The 27,756-nt window shown below is 37.9% G+C and overlaps 2 protein-coding genes across 2 annotated transcripts; both read left to right on the top strand.

Annotated features, from left to right (window-relative positions):
• The first annotated feature begins 1,709 nt into the window (after nt 1-1,709).
• SLU7 (SLU7 homolog, splicing factor) lies at nt 1,710-17,559 on the top strand. The gene is made up of 16 exons (XM_049874256.1): nt 1,710-1,796; nt 4,514-4,697; nt 5,576-5,729; nt 6,083-6,163; nt 6,532-6,696; nt 7,814-7,882; nt 9,397-9,444; nt 9,636-9,767; nt 10,026-10,123; nt 10,289-10,356; nt 10,485-10,624; nt 11,494-11,655; nt 13,900-14,004; nt 14,171-14,242; nt 14,357-14,464; nt 15,343-17,559. Exons 2-16 carry the CDS (start codon nt 4,528-4,530, stop codon nt 15,520-15,522), a joined length of 1,752 nt encoding a protein of 583 aa, XP_049730213.1. The 5' UTR covers nt 1,710-1,796; nt 4,514-4,527; the 3' UTR covers nt 15,523-17,559.
• Nucleotides 17,560-18,833: 1,274 nt separating this feature from the next.
• On the top strand, nt 18,834-27,208 carry FAM200C (family with sequence similarity 200 member C). Its single transcript, XM_049874255.1, has 3 exons — nt 18,834-19,268; nt 20,131-20,208; nt 22,114-27,208. The coding sequence occupies exon 3, from the start codon at nt 22,163-22,165 to the stop codon at nt 23,945-23,947; it is 1,785 nt and encodes a 594-aa protein (XP_049730212.1). The 5' UTR covers nt 18,834-19,268; nt 20,131-20,208; nt 22,114-22,162; the 3' UTR covers nt 23,948-27,208.
• The last annotated feature ends 548 nt before the right edge of the window (nt 27,209-27,756 follow it).

Below are 27,756 nucleotides of genomic sequence, written 5' to 3'. Positions count from 1 at the left end.
GGACCTATGCCGTTTTTTTCTCTTCTAAACTTATCCTCGACTGCTCAGTTCCTTTTTCCTTGTTGAATTTTTACTAATGACTAATGTCCTTTTCAGACTGTGAAAACAAATGTTATAATCTAAGACAGTCTTATGACCACCAAAAGCATCCCAGGAGACCAGTCACCCCCTGAGCAGATGAGATAATACCTTGGGACCATGATCACCGAAACCACCCCAGGAGACATTCCACAAGTTCCTGAGATCCGTGATTTTGTCCTATAAATCTTTCAGCCTATCTCCAGTTTGGGGAGACAGGCTTTGGAGGAGATCATTCTCCCCTGTCTCCTGTGTATCGATACACATTAAAGCTCTTGCTACTCACCTCACGCCTGTCTCAGGAAGTGGCTATCTGCAGCAGGAGGCTCTGACCTCCGAAATTGTAACAATGCCCCCAGACTCACTTTGCTATTCCCAACTGTTACTGCAGAAACCCCATTGCAAAACCACCCTGCCTCATGACAAGACCAAATCCCTGGTTAATCCTAGTTTCATCTAATCCTGCATTAGAAATAGGAACCAATCTAGAACTGGTCCCCCTTCCCTAGACCCTCCTCACATCCTCCCACAGGAACCCAAATCTTGAAAGACTTATTCCTGCTCTCACTTACTGAACACTTACTGAACTAACAAGAAGAGGGATCTTTCTTGTCCAGCACATTCTAAGATTCCTCTGGGGGATGTGCTTCCTGGTTTGTGCCTGGTAATTCTGGGTGATTAGGTTTCAACATCCTAAAGCAAAATTCAGGAATTCTTTTAAATGGACTTAAAAAAAAAAAAAGTCTGGAAGATTTATAGACTCTACTTTCAGACGAGTCTTGACACTTTTTATTCCTTCATCTGCTATTTTGCCCTCTTTGAGGCAGAGATATTAGCTTTTTTTTACTTTTTAAAAGAAATACATGTTTATTTTAGAAAAATGCCTACGGTAGGTATTACAAAGAAAAAAAATCACTGTAAATTAAACTACCAAAAATCCCGTTTATTTTCCAGTATTTTATATATATGTCTTAAAGGGATGACTGGGATGTCATAGATACTTTTCTTCTCCAAAATGGAAACCGTTTTATACTATTTGTTTCTAATGATAAAATACAAGATCACTTAAGCATGAGTAGTCACAATTACCAGTACTTCATATTCTAACACGTGTTATTCCTTTCATTGTGACATTTGACAACTGTAATAAATTATTGGAAAAACTATCTTAGTGTCTTTCTTACTCGACATGGTGTAAACTCGAGGAGTGGGACGCTTGTGTTCACCACACCCCAGCAATTTATACAGTACCTGGTAACTAATTAATACTACTAATTTTAGCTACTCTTTTGTAACACGTCACGAACCCCCCCCCATTCACTTCATACTCTTCTATAAGGCATGAGGTCTGTGTGCTGCTTTCTTTCTGCTGTCGATTTTTTTTTTTCTTTTACGTCCCTTTGAGCCCTGAGAATCTGAGATTGCAATACAATCTACATATAATCTATTCAACTCTAAAGTTCACATGCACTGAGAAGCGACTAAAACTCAACCACCTTAACAAGACGGATCAATAGCACGATACGCACAGCTCAAAATCTCGCGACACCAACGGAGCAAAGGCTTCAGAGACCAAAAGCGTTGTTAATGCGCATGTGTATGACTGTAGCGGAAGTTACCGCAGTGGCTGCTGGGAGATTGCGGGGCCCGGAAGTAAACATTGTACAATTGGCTGTTTTTCTGTCGTGTTGTTTTGGGGTCGGCTGCTGCGGGTTTGGGTAAGTGAATATTCTGAGAACCTGGACCCCGGAGCCAGGGAACCTTGGAAAATGGGCCAGAGACTTCCAATTCTTAGATACATCCTGGTGATGGGAGATGAACGCCAGACTGAGGGGCGAAGGGACGTCCTGACGGTGAAGGAAACTGCTGTCCAGAGTCTCAGACATGGTGCTATGTCCAAGCCGTCAAGGCCTTCGCCCTCTGGGAAAGAGCCGGGATAACTTAGAGTCTTTCCTTTGTGAGGTGATTTTTAGTATATCCTCGGAAAGCCCGAGCAGTCTCCAGACTTCGAGGAGACTGGAATCGCCTTCTTCCTGTACCCAAATTGACAGGCTTTGGCTCCTCTCCAGAAGAATGTCTTGGAGCTTCAGTTTTTCTCATCCATTAAGAAGGGACGGTAATAGTATCTTCTTCACTGAACTACTGTGAGGGTTAAATAAAACGATAACATGTAAAACGCTAGACAGTGTCTTCAGTCTTATAGTGAGTGTTCAGTAAGTGAGAGCTATTATTATTATTACTTGTAGAAGGTAGCTTCTAGGCCCGCACAGCGTGGGAGCCTAATAGATACATCTTGGTGACTACAACCCTTTATTCAGCTTTAATTTTTAATATTGCACGTCCAGAAGCCAGTGCCCTATGGAGGGAATAAAACAAAATTGCTTAAAGAACCAACTTTGGAGTAAAGCTTGGGTTGAAGTGCTTCTGTGTCTCTTACTAGCATGCATCCTTGGGAGAGTGTGTGAACCTGTCAGGGCCTGTTTCTTCATTTGTAAATGGGATTACTAATGCACCTGTTACAAGGTTACAATATGTTATAACAAAGAGGGTTAGATCTGCTATTGTCCCTCTTCACCTCACAGTATACTTGGGCCATCATGTAGATTTTCTGTATGTTAGACACAGGAGAAGAGAACACTTTTGAGGAGACTCATGGACTCCCAGTCATTGAGCAATTCCATTGAGAAAGAGTCTATGTAAAGTTCCTATAGCTGGAAGGAGCATGATGCATTAGAAAAAAAATTATGATAAGCCATTGGAGCTGCACTGTCCAGTATGATAGCTACTAGCCACTCGAGGCTATTGAGCACTTGAAATATGATTAGACCTAAAAAGTGTAAAGTACACATGGGATTTTAAAGGTATAGTTGATTTTTAAATGTTGATTGCTTATTGAAATGTTAGATATATTACATTAAATGAAATATTGTAAATTTAATTTTACCTGTTTCTTTTTTACTTTTTAATATGCCTACCAGAAAACTTCAAATTACATCTGGGGCACACATTATATGTGCAGCACTGCATTGGAGGGTTTTAATCTTCATCCAAAGGTTAATGTTATGTGTCAGCTTGGCTAGCCTATGGTGCCTAGTTTGGTCAAAAAACACTGTCATCAGTGTGGAGAATGGATTGGGGGGAACCATAGGAAACTAAAGTAATAATTTACACAAAGGTGGTAGCATTGAGAATTGAGAGAAGTAGATGAATATGGAGCACTGGTGGTGCAGTAGTTAAGAGCTATGGTGAGCTACAGCTGCTAACCAAAAAAAAAAAAAAAGCCCACATTTCAAATCCACCAGCCACTCCTTGCAATCCCTATGAGGCATTTCTACTCTGTCCTATAGGGTCGCTATGAGTTTGCGGCACCTAAACAACAACAGCAGCAGATGAATACGAATGTGGTTCAGGAAGTGAAAATAACAGTTCTTAATATTGAAATAGATAGGAGGTATGAGTGGACCACTTGTGTAAATAGATGGATGTTGTCATTCATTGAGATAGAGAACAGCAAAGGGGGACTAGATTTCAGGGGGAAAGTTGTGAGTTTGCACTAAGACCTGTTGAGTTTAGATGTCTCTGGGACCTCTATATGGAGATGTCACATAAGTAGTTGGATATATGAATCTGAATACGTAAGAGGTCTGGAGTAGAGAAATAAATTGGGAAGCTGTCAGTGATATATTGGTGGTACTGAAACCTTGGATATGGATGAGCTTGTTCACTAGCTGAGTTTAGAGTGAGGAGAAATGCTCTAGGTCTGAGCATTGAGGAATGCAGGTGTTAAATAACTAGGCAGAAGTGGGTGAACCTGCAGAGGAGACAGGAGGAGCAGCAAGAGAAGTACAAGAATAACCAGGAGATGTGGTATCATGGAGGCCAAGGGATAGGACTATATCTAAAAGGAAGGAAACAGTTGACAATGGATTAACACATTGATCATTGATAACTTATTGGTAACTTTTTCTGTAGAGTGGTAGGGAGTAGAAGTACATTAGAATGATGAGGGGAGAAGCAGAAGGTGAAGAAATAGGGACAGTGAATATAGATAACTCTTAAGGCGTTTGGCCTTGATAGGCAGAGATGGGAGCCTGTTTATTCTCAAGAGTTAATATGGTAGAAAAGTTTGAGACACAATATACAGAGAAAATCAGGGATGTATATGAGAAAAAGAACCCTGTGAAATTTTAAATACATGTATGTATGTCTTTCTTCATATGTAAATTAGGGGTGAGGGAGAAACAGGTCTAAGTGTATTTAGGGACTTTTTTCGAGGAAGGGAAAGAGACTTCCCTTACAGATACTATGAAAGAATAAGAACATGTGAAACGTTATATATAATCCACAGTAAGTGTTATTAGGATATATTTTCATGAATGGTGAATTCTTGAAAGCCTAGCTTATGTTGTAAACTTATTTGTTCCTTCTCTTACAGGAGACCAGGTAATCATGTCGGCTGCAGCTGTGGAAGCAGTTAATGCAGCCCCCCTGACTGGGTCCAAAGAAATGAGTTTGGAGGAACCAAAGAAGATGACCAGAGAGGACTGGAGAAAGAAGAAGGAGCTAGAAGAACAGCGAAAACTGGGTAATGCTCCTGCAGAAGTTGATGAAGAAGGAAAGTAAGTATTTTATTTTTTCTGCACGTTCTGTATATTCAAAATCCTTGTCTACTTAATTTATCAGTTTATCATTCTTTGAATTGGCCAGAAGCTATCTTTATCATTTACATCATTTTTGTTTTACTTATTTTATCAAAACTAGTATGTATAATATTTAATAACCAATTCTGAAGGGCTTATAATAGTAATAGTAATACTATTATATTACTATTGTTTAAAAAAGTAAACATCCCTCTCCACCCTTTTCATTCCCTATCACACTCTCCAGAAATGACTACTTTTAAGTCTTTCTTTTTTTAGTTTTTCTGGTTGATACCTCCATAAACCAAACCTGTTGCTATTGAGTTGATTCCAACTCATAGCTACCCCACAGGACAGAGTAGAACTGCCCCCGTAGGGTTCCCAAGGCTGCAATCTTTATGGAAGCAGACTGCCACGTCTTTCTCCCTCAGAGTGGCTGATGGCTTCAAACCACCAACCCTTCAGTTAGCAGCCAAGCACTGTGCTACCAGGATTCCTTTGATACCTCCATATCTCTAAACAATATACTTAAACCATTATTTTAATCAATCAGTTCTAGACATTATCAGTTAACTTCTTGCTGTGAGAGAAGATTCAGCTCACTAGCAAAATAGCTCCATCTTCCTTCACCTCTCTTCCTTATGTCACTATTCTTACTTCTTTGTTGGAAACTTTTTTGACTGATATAAATTACTTTCTTCCTTCTTATTTTTTATTGTATTATAGAGTTATCAACTGTTCCCTCTTCGTCTTCCCACTAAAATTGTATCTCCAGTCTTAGACTTATATGCTAGATTTGCAATTTTAATATTAATTACTTTAAAGGTTTAATGTTAAACTTTAAATTTTTTTCACAGAGACATCAACCCTCATATCCCTCAGTATATTTCTTCAGTACCATGGTATATTGATCCATCGAAAAGACCTACATTAAAGCACCAAAGACCACAGCCAGAGAAGCAAAGGCAGTATAGTTCATCTGGAGAATGGTACAAGAGGGGTGTGAAAGAGGTATGGAGGCAATCTGTGTATGTCCTTGTTTATGTGGAGATTTTATTTTAAGAATCTAAGACAAGGCACCTTACTTAATATAATAGTATATAATGTTCAAACAGATTATATAACCCTTTAGCTGGTGTTGAAATTCACAATGCATACTACTTTAGATTCTGGTTTTTCTTTTATAAATTTAATATTGCTGAAGTTCATAAACTTTCTCATTTGTAAATGTGTGGTGACTTCCAACAGGTTTTCCTTTTAAGGATTAATTCATTTCATTAGGTAATATAGTAATGAGAGCCAACATTATTTCTAACTTATCCAGACAGATAAAATATTTTGTTTTTCTTCATATCCATTTATAGAATTCCATACTTACTAAATATCGCAAAGGAGCATGTGAAAATTGTGGGGCCATGACACACAAAAAGAAAGACTGCTTTGAGGTAAGTTTGCCTTTGAGAATTTTGGAAATTGCCACCTGAGTCTTCCTTTCTATATTGCTTGTCAGAGAGCTTAATTCTGTTTTTTAAAATTACGTATATTTGAGCAGTGTTTCATTTTCTTGTACATAGGGTTGGTATGAGTCAGAACCCACTCAACAGTACCTAACAACAACAACAATTTGTATACAAGTTCAATAGAAATTAATTTGAGTGGCTGAGTTCAGCACCACCAAAAAATTTCTGCTGCAGATTAAATAATAATTGACCAAAAAGTCTTATGGTATTTTTATTCTACCTCTGTAAAGGTTTTATGAAATTTTGCTATGGGTTGCTAGTGCTTAGGAAAAATTAATTAATCTGTTTTTCAGAGACCTAGGCGAGTCGGAGCAAAATTTACAGGTACTAATATAGCTCCCGATGAACATGTCCAGCCTCAGCTGACGTTTGACTATGATGGGAAGAGGGATCGGTGGAATGGCTACAATCCAGAAGAACACATGAAAATTGTAGAAGAATACGCCAAAGTTGATCTGGTAAGCAAAATTCTCTGCTTTCCTACTATCCTTAAAGAATATATACTCTTGCTGTATTTCTAATTTAGCAATTTTTTTTTTTTTTTTTTTTTTGAGTCTTAAAGCCTAAAAAAAATGGTGGTATTTTTTTAATACCAGTAATAGTAGTGGGAGAAAGATGTGGCAGTCTGCTCCTGTAAAGATTTACAGCCTTGGAAACCCTGTGGGGCAGTTCTACTCTGTCCTGTATGGTCTTTATGAGTCAGAATTGACTCAACAGCAATGGGTTTTTTTTTTTTTAGTGGTAAAGTGAAGATAAAAGTGTGCTAACCCTACCTGGCAACAGTTCTTTCTTATTTGATTCTTTTATTGCCTTTACTTTCTTACTTAGATTTTAGAAGTTACTGGAAACATGAAAGCAGTGTAGTGTCCAAAGTTTTTGGCTTTCTGAAGTTGTAAACTCTTGGCTCTGAGGCTGTATCTTGCCCATGGGTCTGTTTTATTTGTCTCATGCAGCACTTGTTCCAGAGAATTGAAATTTATTTTAATTCAACCTCATTTTTTTCTGTCATGATTTCACATACTCTTCCCCCATTCCTTTAAAACCAAAGCCACACTGCATTATTTTTAAATTAGACTAAATGTTTCAAATTCTTGAGATTTCACTTAAAAGTCTGGATTTCGTCCTTTCTTGAACAACAAAATACCTAATAACCTGGGCCTGCCTGGCAGGAGCCAGTCACCCGGAGTCAGGTGGTTACTACCCCTTTTAGCCAGAGGGCTTGCTCTCTGCAGTTGACTACTGATGCCGTCTGATGCAGTCTGCATTAACTGCCTGGTCCAAACAGGCAGTCATAGATCTTAGGGTAAACATTGATTGTTGTCAGCATTCTCATTATTTCCATTCTGTTTGTTCTCTTTCCACTAATCTAGCTTCCCTGCCCCTCCATACCTTTTCATTGTTGCTTCAGGGTAAATGTCGAAACAGCCATAGATCTTAGGGCTAGAGAAATCTTAATGAGAATATTTTTGGCCAGTGGCCCTTTCTGAAAATTATAAAGTTATCCTTTTTAAATATATAAAAATTAAATGGCCATTTGAAAGCTGTAAGTAAATTTTGCATGTTTCTGTTTTTTAGGCAAAACGAACACTAAAAGCCCAAAAACTCCAAGAAGAATTGGCCTCAGGAAAATTAGTGGAACAGGCTGTAAGTAATAAAAGCAATCAATTAAAAAACGTTAAACTCTTAGCACTCAAAGAAATAAAAATTGTGAAACAGATTAATGTTTTTATGTCTCTTATTAGACAAGATTTTAGAGAGAAGAGCTGTTGAAGAGGAAAAGTAAAACTGACACTTCTAATACTTTCATGGAAATATAAATTGATGGGGTCCTTTTGGAAAGGATAGTGCCATAAAATATTTATATACCCTTTCTGGATTGAAATTACTAGATCCATTCATGAAAAGAATTTTTGAGAGTTCAGAAAATTCATTATGCACAAAAATTTTCGTTGCTCTTCTAATTTAACAATATATAATACAATGAGGACCAGTTTCTATGTTATTAAATTATAGAGCTATAGCATTATTTGAAGGAGCCCTGGTGGTGCAGTGGTTAAAGCACTCAGCTGCTAACCAGAAGGTCCACAGTTTAAACCCATCCGTTGCTCTGTGGGAGAACAATGTGGTATTCTGCTTCCATAAAGATTTACAGCCTAGTACCCCTGTGGGGCAGTTCTGCTCTGTCCTCTAGGGTTGTTACACGTTGGAATTGACTTGGCAGTGAGTTTGGTTTGATTTGCTGTAGCATTATTTAATTTTAGATAATTTCACTTGGTTCAAAAATCAAAAACAATTTAAGAAAATATGCAGTGAAAAGTTTCCCTGCCCTGCCTCTGTCTACTCCATTTCTCTACATGCCCTGAACCAATAACTTTGTTTTTATTTTGCTTGTGACTCTATTTGGAGTTTCAGTGTAAACATAAACAATACAAATATATATTCTTATTCCCACTCCTGTTTTTATTTTTCAAAAGTAGCAAATTATACATATTCTCCAGCATCTTGGATAGCATCACTTTTAATGGTTGGTCAGTGTTCCATCGAGGGACATAAATTATATTACCAATCGTCTATTGTTAAGTATGATTTTTTTTCCCCAATTTTGTTATCATAGACAATACTGTAAATCATATTCTTGTACATATATCTTTACATGATTGACCTTTTAATTCATTATATATGTATTTTGTTGTTTCATGATGTCAAGTTGATTCAAACTAAGCACAACCCCATGTGAAAGAGTAGGACTGCCCCATAGGGTTTTCTAGGCTGTAATATTTACGGGAGCAGATTGCTAGGTCTTTTCTTCCGCTGAGCCGCTGGTGGGTTCAAACCTCCGACCTTTCAGTTAGCAGCCCAGTGTTTAACTATTGTGCCGCCAGGGCTCCTTATAGTCATCTTAATGTTACTATTATAATCGTGTAATTATAATCTTAAAATGCTCTAGAAATACTCTGGCTTTGTAGACAGTCGAATAAAATTAACCATTCAGAGTGGCATACTTGCATTCAGAACTTTCGTTGTTCTCATTACAACAGAAATACGGCAATTTGTTCACTTAGAATTGAGCTATCTTAAATATATTTTTTAAAGTGTTAAATAATCGGTCGATTCAGTGGAATAAGATTACAAATTCTTTTCCTTCTTTCATGATGCAGAATTCTCCAAAACACCAGTGGGGAGAGGAGGAACCAAATTCTCAGACGGTAATAAATGTTTGCTCAACCTGGGTAATCAATGAAATTTTAAAATTCCCAGTGGTTAATATGAATAATTGCTTGACCTGTAGCTTTAAATAACACAAGTGAATAAGGGTTTGGTTGAAAGGAAAGAAAACATGAACAAGGTGTTGATCTTTTTTTCTTACTAGCTTCCCCCACCCCCCTCTCTGTCTCAGGAAAAAGAACATAACAGTGAAGATGAGGATGAAGATAAATACGCAGATGATATTGACATGCCAGGACAGAATTTTGACTCTAAGAGAAGAATTACTGTCCGGAATCTCAGGATTAGAGAAGATATTGCAAAAGTAAGTCTTGCCAACCTAACATACGTATTTGAAAAACATTTCTGTTTTCAGCCTAAATTTTGTCTACTCATATGATACATGGATAGTATAGTCAGAATTATTTCAAGATTAGGTACCATTCTTTTTTTTTTCTCTTCATCTATACCCAAAATATGCACGCATCCATTTAATTTATCATGATGAATTCCTCCTACGAATCCATGGAAATCTTTTTTACTGTAAGTAAAACATTAATGTAATGTTTTTTTCTTCTTCTAGTATTTGCGGAATTTAGATCCAAATTCTGCTTATTATGACCCCAAAACCAGAGCAATGAGAGAGAATCCCTATGCCAATGCAGGAAAGAATCCAGATGAGTAAGTATCAAGTTTACAGATTTCAAGATGAGAGAAAGAAAATTTTAAGCATAAAACTAAATCTTAATTAGAAAGAACATCATGGGTGATTGGGTCACAAAAAAATTAACATTCCTTTAAGAAACCAATTTCTCTGAAACACTTTTCTTTAATTTGTGTTTACAGAGTTAGTTACGCAGGAGATAACTTTGTCCGATACACAGGAGATACCATCTCCATGGCTCAGACACAGTGTAAGTGTTTGCTCTTACATTAAGGCATGAGCTCGTAAAATATTTGGGAGCAGTCTTTTAAGCTGGTTTTGAGGATGGATGTGACAAATGTAGCTGGCCACTCATCTGGATGTTTTTGATGATTCTAGTGTTTGCTTGGGAAGCCTATGACAAGGGATCCGAAGTGCATCTGCAGGCAGATCCTACAAAACTAGAGCTGTTGTATAAATCATTCAAAGTTAAAAAAGAAGATTTCAAAGAACAGCAGAAAGAAAGCATCCTGGAAAAGGTAACTTTGACAAAATGCTGAAGAAAAATGATACTTAAGAGAAATTACTAGGTAGCAAGTATTTGTTTTACATTTGGAATGCAATACAGAGTCCCTTTTATTTCACGACGAATCTTCCTTTCCTTCCACTGTCTTAATCAGTTGTTGTGTCCTTTTTTTAATCAGCTTTTGCAGCAAAACAAACCACCTTAGCTTCGGATGAACATTTATGGTTTCTCACAATTCTGTATGTCACCTGGGTCTCTGGGTGTGGACCCTCTCAGCTGAGACCGATGGTCTCAGATGGCCTCAGTCTGGTATCTGTCAGTTAGCAAGCTAATTATCCCAAGAGGGCTCTGTCTGTGATAGTCCCATCTCAGCACCATATGGCCCCTTATCCTGCAGCAGACTAGTCCCTCTTACTCCTTTACATGGTAGTCTCAGGGTCTTGGAGAATAGAAACAGAAAGCATGCCATATGCACAAGTGCTTTTTAGGCTTTTGTTTGAATTATATTTGTCCGTTTCCGATTGGCTAAAGCAAGTAACATGGTCAAATCCTGATTTAAGGAGTGTAGAAATAGACCACATCTCTTAATGGGAGGAGCAGCAAAGTCATGTGTCAAAATGTCACACATACAGGGATAAGAGGAATTTATGGCCTTTTTTTAACCTACAACACTCAGCAGATGAATAACACCTGAGACATCTTTGATTTGCTTATAAAACTTTGGTGGCATTTTAGTGTTAATTTTTTATCTCTGTGTTTTGTATAACAAAGCTTAGTAAAGAATATTCCTTCAGTCGTTCTTATTGGGAATAAACCCTCCAGTACAGGTATGAATGCAAATCTTTGTTATAATTTCTTTAATAATGCCCAATGTCCTTTTAGTATGGTGGCCAAGAACACCTGGATGCTCCTCCAGCTGAACTGCTTTTAGCTCAGACTGAAGACTATGTGGAGTACTCAAGACATGGAACAGTCATCAAAGGACAGGAGCGGGCTGTCGCCTGCTCCAAGTATGAGGAGGATGTGAAGATCAACAATCACACGGTATGTGTTCAACCAGAACCTTCTTGTGCCTTTGGTAGCATTTTGCTCTGGGTTGCATCTTCTTTTATAACTCATTAACTATTAGTTGTTATGCCCTTTTTTTTTTTTTTAAGAATTTTAAGTTTGTATTAGGAAATTTTTCCAAAAGTAGGAAAAATGCGTAGAAGTACTACAATGTTCACCTATAGATCCACCACCTAGATTCAGAGTTTTTTAAAGACATTTTGGTATATATGCTTTGTGTGTGTGCACACATGCTGAGAAAACTGAGGGCACGCATGCACACACACATTTCTTTTTATTTTTTTAATTTTGCTTTAGGTGAAAGTTTACGGTTCAAGTTAGTTTCTTGTGCAAAAATATGTACACACATTGTTTTGTGACCCTAGTTGCTCTCCTTATAATGTCACAGCACACTCCTCCTTTCTACCCCAGATTTCCCGTGTCCCTTCGACCAGCTTCTATCCCTTTCTGCCTTCTCATCTCACCTCCGGACAGGATTTACCCATTTAGCCTCGTGTCCACCAAACCCATTGCCTTCAAGTCGATTCAGAGTGTATCTACTTGAAATAAGAAGCACATTCTTCATGAGCATCATTTTATGTCTTATAGTCCACTCTATTCTTTGGCTGAAGAGTTGGTTTTGGGAATGGTTTTAGTTCTGGGTTAACAGAGAGTCCAGGGGCCCTGTCTTCTGGGGTCCCTCCAGTCTCAGTCAGATCCTCGAGTCTGGTCTTTTTACTAGAGTTTCAGTTCAGCACCCTACTTTTCTCTTGCTCCATCAGGGGCTCTCTGTTGTGTTCCCCGTCAGGGTGGTCATTGGTGGTAGCTGGGCACCATCCAGTTCTTATGGTGTGAGACTGATGGAATCTCTGGTTTATGTGGCCCTTTTGTCTCTTGGGCTACTATTTTCCTTGTGTCTTTGGTGTTTGTCATTTTCCCTTGCTCCAGGTGGATCGGGACCAATTGATGCATCTTAGAAGGCTGTTTGCTAGCTTTTAAGACCCCAGATGCCACTTACCAAAGTGGGATGCAGAATATTTTCTTAATAAACTTTGTTATGCCAGTTGACCTAGATATCCCCAGAAACCATGGTCCCCAGACTCCCACCCCTACCACACTGTTCTTTGAAGTGTTTGGCTGTGTTCAGGAAACTTCTTAGCTTTTGGTTTAGTCCAGTGGCATCGACACATTTCTTATATATATTTTTTTATATTTATAAAAATTTTTTGCTGAAAATTTTGGAAATTAGATATATTTTATCCATAAACACTATATTATATATCCTTAAAGAAAATTTTTCTCCTATATAAGCACAGTAACATTATCACACTTTAGAAAGTTAACATTAATCCTGTAATATCATCCAATATCTGGCCCCTAATCAATTTTTCCAAAATAGACCCCGAAATATCTTCTTATTAATAGCTGTTTTTTCAAGTCAGGTTCCAATCCAAATTGTTATTTGGATATTATGTCTCTCTAGTCTCTTTTTTCTAAAATGTTTCTCCCTTTTTCTTGGCATTGACTACAGGAGAGATCTAAGCCAGTTACCTTGAAGACTGTCTCATGATCCGTATTTGACTATTTCCTTATAGTATCATATAACTTATTCCCGTATTTTTATAAATGAGAATGTAGGTCTGAGGGCTTAATTAGATATAAGTTAAATATTTTTGATAAGAATACTTCATAGGTGTCACAGGATGCTTCATATTGCATCACATCAGAAAGCATAGAGTGTCACTTGCTATACTCTTGAAGTACCCAAACTGTAATTTTCCTTGTAAATCAGAGATCAAAAATTCAGCTGCCTGTAGGAGCCAGCCCACTAACGTATATGAGTAAAGTGGACCAGGCAAATTGTACAAACTGGAGAACACAGATTCTGTGTAATAGGGGCAACCACTATTCAGCAGCAGCCGGTTATTGCCATGTGGGAATGTAGGCTTCCCAACCCTTCTAAGTTTTTCAGAAGTCAATTATTACATGTATGTGTGAGGGTATGTACATGTGTGTATTTATAAGTTTTGGGGAATAGAATGTAAGACCATTGTAACCATAATGCTTGCTTCTCACAGTTGAGCCCCAGACACCCTCTCCCTGTTAGTCAGCCCTGTTATCTCCATCATTTTCCTCTCAAGTTACTTTTTGAAGGGGCTTTATTATTTCATATTCCTACCCACAGTATATAAGAGTGCCCACTTTTAGTTTCCTTTTAAAGTAATATCTCTCTATTTGCAGCACATCTGGGGATCTTATTGGAAAGAAGGCCGATGGGGATACAAATGCTGTCACTCTTTTGTCAAGTATTCTTACTGTACTGGAGAAGCTGGGAAGGAGATTGCTGTAAGTAGTTGTCATCTGCTTCTTATATGTGTAAAACAGCCTAAAACTCTTAAGTCAAACTCTGTGTGAAACATCTTATGTTTCAAGTTTTAACTTTTCCTTCAATGATTGGTAACTATGATACTCAAGTCAAATTAAATGTATTTTCTCATAAACCATTACACAGAACGCGGAGGAATGTGTTCCAAGTGATGTAGCTGGAGAAGAGTTGGTGAAGAAACCTCAAACCCTCATGGAGGTAAGTATGTAATCAGTTGTCCTGAATTTTTAAGTCCTGGAGGGAGTACTTTAAAACTTGCACTAGAGGTTTGTTTTCACATTAATAACACCGTACGTCAATCCTCCCTCTCAGATGCATCAGGAAAAACTAAAAGAGGAGAAAAAGAAAAAAAAGAAGAAGAAACATCGAAAGAGCAGTTCAGATAGTGATGGCGAAGAAAAACGTGAAAAACTGAAAAAGGTACTTTGTGAAGTCTAAACAGTAAAACTGACAAATAACAGTCTTCTGCATTTGGAAGAGACCATAGGAAACAGTCTAGTCTTATCTCCTTCATTGTAAAAATGAGGAAACCAGCCCAGAGTCTGGGTGATTTGCCTGGATTATGTATCAGGTTATATCAGGTCTAGAATTAGAATAAGGAGCCCTAGTGGCACAATGGTTGAACGCTTGGCTGCTAACTGAAAGGTTGGAGGTTCAAACCCACCAGCCTCTCCAGGGGAAAAAAGATCTGGTGATCTGCTCCTGTAAAGATATCTGCCTAGGAAACCCTATGGGGCACTTATTCTACTCTGTCCTGTAGTTGGAATCGATTTGATGGCAAAGAGTAACAATAGAATAGAATGGATACTTTTGTGGGTCTAAGAATTGAGTTCTTGGATTATTTGATAAATATCACTAATGCAGAGAAGAAATGTGCTTTATAAGTTGTTATTTTAGCGTTATTGACATATTGCCCAGAAAGAATTACCTTCTAGCTCCATAATTTTTAAATTTCAGTAAGTTTTTGGGAAACATAAAATTACAGTCTCCACCAGAATCATCAGCTGTGGGCTTGATCTATAAGATGAACTTCTTTCAATATTTCTTATAAAATGTAGTTGCTTTAACATTGACTAAAAATGGCAGAGAATGTTTTGTGATCTACGAAAATATTGTACCAGCCAAACAGCCAGTAGCTGTAGCTCGACAATAGAAGGACTGACTCCCAAGTTCTTTCAAGCAGTCCAGGTTTTTGATGTAGCAGTTCATATTCAGGGTGTCTTTTTGGTACTCTGCCACTTTCGAACAAAAGAGATGTACTATAGAGCCATGGTGCTCATTTTGTCCCCTTACTACAGGCACTGAATGCAGAAGAGGCCCGCCTTCTTCACGTCAGGGAGATCATGCAAATTGATGAGCGGAAGCGGCCTTATAATAGCATTTATGAAAACCGGGAACCAACGGAAGAGGAAATGGAGGCCTATAGAATGAAACGTCAGAGGCCCGATGACCCCATGGCCTCTTTCCTTGGCCGGTAGTAACCAGTCATAGAGAGTCATCCAGAGTGGACACAGTGGATATATTCTTTTCAACTTCTTGCTGGTAATTGTTAATGGAAAAATCCTTGTGTTCTCTTCTTACTGCCTGACTTTAATAAAGCTTCCAGAAGTCCCGTAGTAAATTCAGTCCTTTCCACGCTAAAGAAACAAAACAAAGAGGAAGTACGTTAAATGGGAATTCAGATTATATTTTCAGTTTTATATAAGTGATGTGGAAAGAGTCCCCAAGTCACTACCTATCAAAATGTCCTTACCCAACAGTTCTTACATCTCAGACTTTATTTCCTCAAATTCCGTGGCCCTTTAATATTTGTACATGCACATTTTTAAATGTAGGTTAGTTACTTTTTCTCAAAAGCAGAGCTTCATTTTTTTAATTACGAAGTAACTCTGTAATTGCATTTATTTTATAAATATATGTCTTTGTCTTTTAAAGTTTTCCTGTAGGAACTGAAGCTAAAAAATTATTCTACCTTGGGCTTTGGATCTCTGAAAGGAAAGCTGTATAACATGTGAATAATTTTCAATGTCAATCTGAATAGCAGTATTTTGTTTTTTACTTGATTATAAAAGTTTGATTTTCAGTGCATTTCCTTCCGCATTACTACTAGAAATAAATGTTAGCCTTGACATTTAAAATATGTCAACGGAAAAATAATTATTTCCTCATCCTTGAATCAGTGTTGACCAATCAGCACTAAGTCTTTTACCATTCTGGACGTGAGCCTTTAGACAAAATAATCTTTATCATACAGGATATGGGTTTGTGATTCTGTTTGTTATTTTGTGATTGCATTTATGTAACAATCATGAATATTAAATTAGATCGACTATAGAAAATCCAGTGCACTTAACCATTATACCCAGCAGATGTCGCTTTCTGTATAAAATTTGCAAAAGGCAAAACCTGAAGTTTTTCTTCAGTGAACTGTAAGGACAGATTGTAGGGATGTTAGCAACTGAGATTGCCATGATCCTCAAACCTCTGCTAAGAGTATTGTGTGAAGGTAATACTGGCAGAATGGAATCAGTGAAAACAGCCTGTTAAAAACATCTGATATGAGCACGGTGATATTTAACACCTCACTGGCTTTTCTAAGCTACCAGAAACCATTTGTCAGGGAGCCCTGGTGGCTCAGTGGTTAAGAGCTCGTCTGCTAACCAAAAGGTTAGCAGTTCAAATCTGAATCCACCAGCAGCACCTTGGAAACTCTATGGGGCCATTCGGCTCTGTCCTATAGGGTCGCTATGAGTTGGAATTGACTCGACAGCAAAGGGCTTGGTTTTGGCTGATTTTTGCATTAAGTCAGCATTTCAGAAATAATGCTGGTAAGAATAACTGAATCGCTATCTCAAATACTATTGATATACATGTCCTTGGGCGGTGCGATGGTAAACGTGTTCAGCTGTTAACCGAGAGGCTAGAGTTTTGAGTCCGCCCAGAGACACCTCGGAGGAAAGCCCTGGCAATCTACTTCTGAAAAATCAGCCATTGAAAATGCTACTCTGACACACGTGGGGTCTTCATGAGTCAGAGTCAACTTGATGGCAACAACAAAAACATTGGTAATACGTGGTATCTAGATTCAACTCAGACTAGTATGAAATTAAAACAATGGAGATAGATTTCATTCTTACTGGCTTTAATAAGGTCAAAATTTTATGTTTTCATATTCTTACCTTAATGTGGACAAGATCAACATAAAGCCTGACGTTGCTATTTTGTGTTTTATTTATCTTTTGTCAGTAAAGAGACATAAATATCTGAGAAAACTGAGTATTGTGTAGCCTTATTTCAAATATTTGGTAGAAGAGTGGGTTATAGGACTGGCAGGAAGCCTAGATAGCTTCTGTGAGTTCATATTAGAACAGTAACAACAAAAATATGTCCCGTAACCTTTCTGGGCCTCAGTTCCCTCCTCTATAAGGTCTAATTTACTCTTGATTTTAGGAAGAGTTCTGTTATATTCAAAATCATGTCTTATTTCTGTTTCATTTTGAAATAAAGGTAACATCTGGACTATTAACTCTGAGCTTTGGTTTTATTATCTCATTAAGAATAATGGCAGCCTTTTCAGTGCTAGAACAATGTGCTGTAATTTTCAAAAGTTACCTCACTCATCAAAAGAGCTTCATGGAGTGAGTAATAGGCAGTATCTGTATTTTACAATAAGCAAACAGGCTAAAGAAGCCCAAAAGTCTTAACAAAGTGCCAGGTCATACTGACAACACCTGCCCCTTTCTAGTATTTTTACATCCCTTGTTTCTGGACTGTGGAGACCTAGTGGTGCAATGATTGGTGGCTTGAACCCACCAGCCACTCTTCTGGAGAAAGATGTGGCAGTCTGCTTCAGTGAAGATAACAGTCTTGGAAACCCTATGGGGCAGTTCTACTGTGTTCTATAGGATCACCATGAGTCAGAATCAACTGGACAGCAACAGGTCAATGGTTTGGTTTCTGGACCAGGGCAGCTGATCTTTTACAATCTTTCACTGACAGAAACTTTAAGCAGGACTTCAATCTTTACAGTTGGCAGTTCGAATCTGCCAGGCGCTCCTTGGAAACTCTATGGGGCAGTTCTGCTCTGTTCTATAGGGTCGCTATGAGTCCAAATTGACTCGACGGCACTGGGTTTGGTTTTGGCTTTGGGTCAATCTTTACAAGTTTACATGTGAAAATGATGCATCTGTCCCAGATCCTTGTCTTCCAGCCCCTATAGTGGCAGTCTTGAGGGATGCAAGGTTTGACTATACAAAATGGATAAACTGCTATTCATTAAGTCTACAGGAATTCTGGAAGGAAATACCCCAGAAATAGAAATGAGGGGTGTTTGGGTTTGTTTCTTTCAAAAATCTTATTTTTTAGTTTGTACTCTGAGATTTTTCTTTAAAACCTATCTAATATGGGTTTATTTCTTTAAAGTAAAATTACTATTTTCCCCAAGATGGATGACAATTCTTAGGAAATTCATCTACAGGCTCTGATTTATGGGAAAGCGCAAGGGCACCTGGGTGGGCAGGGGAGCAACAAGCTCTGGAAGCCCGTCATCCATTGTGATTTCCAGTGCTCTGAATGTTAAAGAGTAAAACTATGTGGACTTCACAGTGCCTTCCATTTCTGAGATTTTATGATTCACTCTGCCTGGCAGACACAATCAACTGAAAAAAATCCTCAGGTCCATGTACTCAACCTAAAAAAACTGGAGAGGGTCAGTACGCATGCTCCATACTCAAGCCAACTGGTCCCTAAACCCTTTGCTAATACGCCTGCGCGCGGGGAGAGGCCTCGCCTTGTCTGCGAGCGGGAAGCAACCGGGAAAACCCGGATGCAGGCCCCAGCGGGCTGAGGCGGAGGCAGCTGCGAGTGTTTCTGTGTGTGGCCGCGCTCCTCACAGATTCCTACTTGGGGGTCGGACCTGAGAACCGCGACCTTCACTGGTTCTAATGAGCTAGGGGCTGGGCCCCAGGCCGAGCGGAGAGCGGAATTGGAGCCCGAAACTGGCCTCCCTGACTCGATTCCCGCGCCTCAGGCTCCGAGATGGGTGGGTCGGGTCGCGACTGAACGGAGCTCTTCTTTCCTGGCCGCTGGCGCTTGTAGCTAGTCCCGGCCTGCTCTAAATGTTCGGCGTCCTTAGTAATATTAACACCTACAGCTCCTACGAGTTAAAAGCTGCGTGTTCTTTAAATGCATTCTAATACTTTAGACCCCACAACAACCCTATAAGGTAGGTACTATTATCTGCATTTGAGGAATTGAGGTTTCTCAGCCCTTAAGTGACAAAGCCAAGATCCCAGCTGCTTCTGGAGCGCATGTTCAGCTACATTCCTGTCCCATTTTTTCCTAGTTAACCGATTTTAATGTAAAACGTAATAACTTAATCCTCCACCGCGCCAAACACCCGCACATACCATGTACTTGAATAGGCAGGGACTAGCTATATGTCGAATTGTATTTGGTACGGAGTTTTAGGTTTACAGTTGCACTTTGGTGTTGTCACTGTTAAAATACATGTTTTAACATGCTCTAAATATTCCTGTTATGTGAATGTTCACTTTTAACTGACTGATTCTTCTCTTAATTGTGGTACTTTTTCATATCTACCCTTGCTTCATGAACCCGCAGTCATTTTACTTTGTTATATCAGATCTTTCATTTCAGCGACTTAACATCTCTCTCAAAAGATTGAAAAGAACCATTTGGAAACAGATTATTTCCAGCTTAATGAGATAATGCTTTTTATTTATTTTACTTTTTACTATGGAAGTTTTCCGACATACATAAAAATAGTGGAAATGGTGTAATGTATCGACGGCTTTTTATACCTATGATCCAGCTTCAACAGCAACAGTTAAGCAACTCAAGACTAATTGTATTTCATCTATCTCCACCCCACTTTGTGTGTGTGTGCTGAAGTGTGACATTTCAGAGGAAATTCTAGACATCTTATTTCACTTATAGTTAAGTCAGACTCTCTAACAGTTAAGGACCTTTTTTTTTCCAACACAACCACAGTGCCATCATCACACTTGTCTGTATTAACAGTTCCTTAACATGTTGATGCTTTTTTTAATGTTTACATTTTTTAGGATATTGTGATTGCTAACTACCACAGAGGAACATGTGAAAGTTATGAGGTTCTAAAGCACAAGAAAGCCTACTGTGTGGTAAGTTCATCTTTGAGGATCTAGAAAGTTTTTGCTACCTATCCTCTTTTTGAGAGAGATATATAACAAAATACAGAAAGAAAAGCATTTTTATGCTCAGCTGATAATTGTCATCAATTAGAAGTAGTTCTGGACACAATTGACTACATTATCTCATTACTTGACAAAAGAATGCATAAGATCAAGTCTTTAAATTTAAGATCCTCTTTATTGATTGACAGACATCCCCCGGTATTTAACTGGCTCATATAACAGGTCAACTTATCAGTTACATAGAAGTACATTTTGCAACTAGTTTATCTTGCAGATCCATTAGAAAGCTAGTGCTTAACGTAAATATTTTGGCTTATTTTATTGTGACTTTTTTATGGTCAGAGTGGGCATTTGGATTTAAATGTGTCCGTATTAAATTATTTGAGCCACATTCTGTGGGATAGAACTTCGTAAACTTTGGAGATCACTTGTTTATCTTGGAGATAGAATGTTTTCTAAGGTATATTTAAGCCTACCTGTGCTCATTGCTAAAGAGTGAGAAAAAGAGAAAAGGTATGGTTTTCTTTTTAGATCCCTCATCTTTCATAGGAGGTTGTCATCAACTGACAACACTTAAATGTGTGGTACAGCATTTGGACTGTTCACTAGGCAACCTAGAGTATCTATGATCCTAGGGACTGACCTGAAGAATATGCTTTCATTCTTCTAAATCTGACTGTTCACTAAGATGTACATCAGAATCACCTGGACAACTTTATTTCAAATTCTTTTGCCCCACTAAGATGACTTACTAGTTTTGAGATAGTTCAAGGACATGTATACTTTCAAAAAGATTCTCAGTGATTGTGATGGGCACCTCTTGTTAAGGATCACTGTTCTAGTTATTATTCATAAGAATTACCTAAAATGCTTGTTTAAAATACAAATTCTGGGGTCCTACCCCAGAGTTAGAGAATCAGAATTTCTGGGATTGGGGCCTGGGTATCTGCATTTTAGAAAGGGACTGAGATGATTCCTCCTTTTACTAAAGTGGAGAACCCCTGCCTTCTATATCCTGCCCTTGGGTTAAGCCAAACCTTAGGAGGGTGCTTATTTCCATTCCATTGTTTAGGCTTATTTCTTGACTGCTTTTTCAGAGGGATAGTTATATGAAAAAGCATCATGAAATACTTTTCTATAGTTAAGGTAGTCCTCCTATAAAGAATTTTTCTGAAGCCTTGATAATAAGAGTAGTAGTTTTTCTCCAGAGCACCTTGTTTTGCTTTTATATATGGGTAGTGTGAATCATGGACTGATAGTGTGTTACACTTTACTGTACCAACAAGGAAGCTCTGAGCCAAATTTCTAGCCTACGTCTGTAACAACGATGGCTTAACTTAAAGACTGTTTGGAATTCTCTGCTTAAGTTGGAAGCAGAGCTGCTCAGGACAGACCTGTTTAATCCTTTACTACTAAAAACAACTAGTTACCATGCCATAATCTGCCCTTTCTTAGAATATTTAGTAAATTACTCCTTCGTCTATTCAGTGGTTCCTAACTGAGGATGCATGTATCCTTGAGGAAAGTTGAAGGAGATCATGGTAGTGAGATGCCCTTTCTGGGGATAGAAAATGTGCCAGATTTGTTTGGAACATACATCATTGAAAACAAATTTAGGCATAACTATGTAACTTGCCTAAACTCAAATCTTCTATATATACTTTGGTTGGCAAGTCATTTGTTCTAGGGAATTAGCTATGAGTTGCTAGCTTTAAATTGGACTTTTCATGCTGTCATGGCTTACTTTGAGCTGACATGTTGTGGGGTATTTCTTGAGATGTGCACAGATGACAGAATGGCATGTGATGTGGCTTTGCTTTAATTTGATTAGCCACTAATTTTTAATGTGTGGGTTATATTTTACTCCCAAAGCAAAATTCTGCAGCATCTCTGGAGTTACACCTGAGAATTTTTGTATGCCATGTCGAAGAAACGCAAATGGGATGATGATTATGTTCGTTACTGGTTCACCTGTACGACAGAGGTTGATGGAACTCAACGCCCACAGTGTGTTTTGTGTAACTCAGTATTTTCAAATGCTGATCTCAGACCATCAAAACTGTCTGACCATTTTAATAGACAGCATGGTGGTATAGCAGGGCATGATCTCAATAGCCTGAAGCATATGCCAGCACCATCTGATCGGAGTGAAACCTTGAAAGCACTTGGAGTTGCATCTCAAGAGGATGCTTTATTACAAGCCTCATACCAGTTTGCATATTTATGTGCCAAGGAAAAGAATCCTCATACAATAGCTGAAAAATTAGTGAAACCTTGTGCATTGGAAATAGCACAAATAGTTTTGGGACCAGATGCACAAAAGAAGCTTCAGCAGGTTCCCTTATCAGATGATGTGATCCATTCTAGAATTGATGAGATGAGCCAGGATATCTTACAACAAGTTCTGGAAGATATCAAAGCCAGTCCTCTTAAAGTGGGTATTCAGCTTGCTGAGACAACTGACATGAATGACTGCAGTCAGCTAATGGCATTTGCGCGATATATAAAAGAAAAAGAGATCATAGAAGAATTCCTATTCTGTGAACCATTGCATTTAACCATGAAAGGAATAGATGTGTTCAATCTCTTCAAAGACTTCTTTTCGAAACATAAGATACCACTTGACGTATGTGGCTCCATTTGTACTGATGGTGCCTCTTCTATGCTAGGAGAAAATTCAGAATTTGTTGCCTGTGTGAAGAGAGATGTACCTCATATCGTGATCACACATTGTATGTTGAACCCTCATGCACTTGTCACAAAGACATTGCCATCAAAACTGAGGGATGCTCTGTTTACTGTGGTGAGGGTAATAAATTTCATCAAAGGACGAGCTCCAAATCATCGCCTTTTTCAGGCTTTTTTTGAAGAAATTGGTATAGAGTACGGTGTCCTCCTTTTCCATACTGAAATGAGGTGGCTTTCCCGAGGCCAGATACTTACTCATATTTTTGAAATGTATGAAGAAATAAATCAGTTTCTTCACCACCAAAGCAGTAATTTAGTTGATGGCTTTGAAAATAAAGAGTTTAAAATTCACCTAGCGTACCTTGCAGATTTATTCAAACACCTAAATGAACTTGGTGCATCTATGCAAAGGACTGGGATGAACACAGTATCAGCTAGAGAGAAGTTATCTGCTTTTGTTAGGAAGTTTCCATTTTGGCTAAAGCGAATTGAGAAGAGAAATTTTACCAACTTTCCTTTTCTTGAAGAGGTAGTTGTTTCAGATAATGAAGGAACACACATTGCAACCGAAATAACACTGCATCTGCAACAGTTGAGCAGCTTCTTTCATGGATATTTTTCTGTTGGAGATCTTGATGAGGCAAGTAAATGGATACTAGATCCATTTCTTTTTAATTTGGATTTTGTCGCCGATAGTTATTTAATGAAAAATGATCTTGCTGAATTACGAGCTAGTGGCCAAATCCTGATGGAATTTGAGACGATGAAGCTTGAGGATTTCTGGTGTGCTCAAATCGCAGTGTTTCCAAACCTGGCAAAGACAGCTCTAGAAATCCTTATGCCGTTTGCAACTACATACCTTTGTGAGTTGGGATTTTCATCACTTTTACATTTTAAAGCAAAATCTAGAAGCTGCTCTCATATGAGTGATGACATTCGTGTGGCTATTTCAAAAAAAGTTCCTCGTTTTCCAGATATCATTGAACGAAAGCTGCAGCTACAGCAGAAGTTACTGTAAGCTGACACACTTTTATGTATGATTTTTAGTGAATTCTTAATGTCATAAAATTAAGCTGTAATCATAGCTCTTATATTTATGATATATCAAATCCTAAATTTGAAAAATTAAGCAACTTCAACTTTTAATGAGGCATATAAAAATGTTTTGAGAGTACGAGGAACACAAGCAGCAGAAAAGATTAAATACCAAAAAAAATACATAGGATTTTTCTAATTCTGAGTATCTATCTAACCTATTGATGTGATACATAAAGAAGACGGCAAAGTACCAGAATATCCAGCTAAATAGTATAGTAGGCTAGGAATTGAGCCAAGAGAAAACCTCCCAGAATAAGCATCTTCAAGTTGAGCGTAAAAGTCAAAGGGCAAAATGACAGACAGTCCTCCCATTTATGTCAGGGTTGTTATAGGGAGGTTAATGAAATCAGAAGAGCATTGTGGAAATACAGTGGGAAAATGGATGATTCTAGCTTATGTAAGATTTATTATTTTAATGTGAAATTTCCTGGGTGGAGCAAGCACTTTGCACTCGACTGCTAACCTAAAAATTGGTCGTTTGAACCCACCCAGCAGTACTGCGGAAGATAGGCCTGCAGATCTGCTCCTGTTAAGATTACAGCCAAGAAAACCCTGTGGAGCAGTGCAACTCTGTAACACCTGGGGTCACCATGAGACGGAACCGACTCAACAGCATCTGACAACAACATTTTTTAATGTACTCTTTGGAATTGGTCTCACAGTCTCCATTTCCCTAGCACCTATGGTCTAAATACCTTGACATTAATAAATATCCTAATATTCTATTAGTCACTTCTTCTTTAATTACTTCAGGACTTTTCTGGCATCAAGGCTGCTGAAAAAGAGATTCCAGAGCCTGTCCCTACAGATTCTGATTTAGCAGGTCTGAGATAAGGTCAGGGGTCTTCATTCTTAACCAGTATCCCGAGTATTTCCAATGGATTCCTTGGTCATCTGCCTCATTTTATTTTTTCTACACTAATTTGCCATTTACCTCAATTTCCTCACTTATTTCATATCTTATATGTGTTTTTCTAAGACACTTCAAAACTTTTGGAAGGACCATAGTAAAAATTAGGGGGGAAAAAAATCATAAGTAAATTGACCTGAAATTACTGGAGTAATTCAAGGTCATCAAAAAAGCCCTCAAGAGACTCTAAATTAAAACTTTTTTTTCTGGATGATAATTTGATAAAATATATTTTAATTAAAATTTTCGTTTTTATTTCAAAAATTTAATATCTTATCAAAGTACTACATGCTCATGGCTAAAAAAAAATAGTATGAAGAGTCCTATAATGAAAAGCAACAGTCCCCTTCTCAATTACTCATTTCTATTTAAATTTCTTGTGATTTCCACCCATATATCTAAATATCTTCATACAAAGTACATATGCCAGTCTCGGTTTATCAGCTTTTCATTGCATGCTTACTTCTCTTGGTAGTAGATAAGGATTTATCTATAACATCCATTTCCTTTCCTATTACTCCTTCTAATTCTTTATTATACTAGCACTCATTTTAGTTCCTCTATTGATTTTTCATAGTGCTTTGACTGAAGATTTCTCCCTGTAGAAATTTATCACATGGAAAAAATCAGGGGTATTCACAGAGTTTTATTTGGAAGATGGGTAATTATAGCATTTTTATAATGGTGAAGGGGAATGAAGCCTGAATGCTAAGTATAAATACCACTTGAGTACTGCAAATTGAAGTTTTATGTTTTCTACATAAAACTCAGCTTTGTCACTATTCCATTAAAATCCTTTTATTAGTGAATATAAATACATGCTTTTTCATTTTAAAAAGCAGTTACAGAATTTTAGTACTTATTTTTCCTATTATGATCTGACATCAAGAACGGTGGCGGAAATTCCCAAAACTGCTTTAAGAATAAATCTGGATATGTGTAAAGTTTAGTTTGTTTGCGGATATAAAGATAGAAAGGAAGTAGGGATAGGAACAAGGGCACAGATGGAGCTGGATACCTACTAATACAATAGCAGGGCTAGTATGTAATGCCAGAAGTAAATGACCTTTAAGAGCCAATCTCTCATTAAGTGTACCAGAGTTCTCTCTTAGACTAAATTGATTTATTTCTGCTCTGAAACAAAACCTCAAAAGACATTTTTAAAGGAAATGGCTAACTAGAGTTTTTTAATTCATTCCTAAACTCTACAACAGCCTGTCTCCTCTTCCCTCTCCTCCCCTTCCCTGGACAAATGAAAGAGGCTGCAGTGTTCGCTAAAATGAAGAAACTTAGATTCTATGTGTGTATGTGAGTTTAAAAAGCCTCCCACAATGGTCCATATATTGGCACATGTAAGTCATATGTGTTGGTTCCCCCTCCCCCAAGGAGGAGGCGGTGGTTTTATATTTTTGCTATATAATTTAAAAAAGAAAAAACTGTTGTCATGGAGTTGATTGTGACTCATTGTGACCCCACATGTTTTGTAGCAGAACTGTGCTCCGTAGGGTTTTCAACAGCTGTGATCTTTTTTGGAAGTAGATTACCAGGTCTTTCTTCTGAAGCACCTCTGAGTGGATTCAAGCCGCCAGCCTTTCATTTAGTAGCCAAGTGCTTAACCATTTGCACCACCCAGAGACCCCTGCTGTATCATTAAGGTCACTGATAATTGCAAAAAGGATTCAAGACGGGATAAAGACAATCTTTTTGACCAGCAGATGGTACTCTGTGCAGGACTGGCTGAAAGCAAACTTACATTACTGATTTTGCTGAATAATATCTCATGTTGAATATCTCTCGTAAAGGTATTGTAGCTGAAATTAAAAATGCCTCACCTGAGCCTCTGCTGACTTAAAATTAGCAGAGAGAACTCTGATGGAGCCAGTGGCTGCCAGATTTCAAGAAATCATCAGGGGAACAGGATGGGGAAGAGGATATAAACAGCTTTTTCTAAAAACTCACCTGAGCATGTGGATTTTTGATACCTTGTTTGCTTTTCTAAGTCACTAAAAGCAACTTGAAGTAGGTAAATAAGTCAGCATTTTCAGACAATTCAATGAGAAAACCAAGTGGATACTCTATAATTGGCTGGATTTTATGATATGGGAGTTACAGCTCAGTAAAAACAAATAGGCACATTCTGGATATTTATAGTAAAGAATTTTATCAGCACTAAATTATATCAAAATATTGTAATATCTACTTTTCCAAGCATTTGGAAAAGTCAAATTTGAAGTTTTCAAAGTCTACATTAATTTGAAAGACTGTCTAATGTTATTGTCTAATTCAGTGTATTTTGTACATTATATTCTGAGAATAAAGAGATACCTGAGATTATATTCCCTCTGTTGTACAGTTTTTCTCTAAATCTTACTTTAATACTAAAATGGATTCCAGCCCTGGCTCACTATTTACTAGCTGTGTGAAGTCCATAGACCTCGACTTATAGACATCAAGAGGTCTGGCAAATGAATCATCTCTCATTTTGCCTTGCTCATTCATCAGCAATGGGTGTGTAGGGAGGGAGGGATAGAACAGTATACCAGGTGCCAGGTAATGTATTGATTTATTTGCCGTAGTAAAAATATCACATCTGGAACAGTAGCTGTAATTGAAGTAATCTCCTGATTAAATTTACAGTAATCCACAGATCTTACCCAGATCCACTAACCTGCGTGGGACAACAGCTGAATTTATGTGAGGATTACCATTTTGTTCCTGCTGTCCATTATTTAAATTCACTCAGGAGGTGGTCCAAGATGATAGAGTAGTCAGATGCTTTATAACATCCCTCTTAAAGACCCAAGAAAACATGTTAATTG

The sequence above is a fragment of the Elephas maximus genome, chromosome 2 (assembly GCF_024166365.1).
Source record: "Elephas maximus indicus isolate mEleMax1 chromosome 2, mEleMax1 primary haplotype, whole genome shotgun sequence".
In the NCBI taxonomy this organism is placed as follows: domain Eukaryota; kingdom Metazoa; phylum Chordata; class Mammalia; order Proboscidea; family Elephantidae; genus Elephas; species Elephas maximus.
This window is presented reverse-complemented; position numbering and strand designations above follow the sequence as displayed.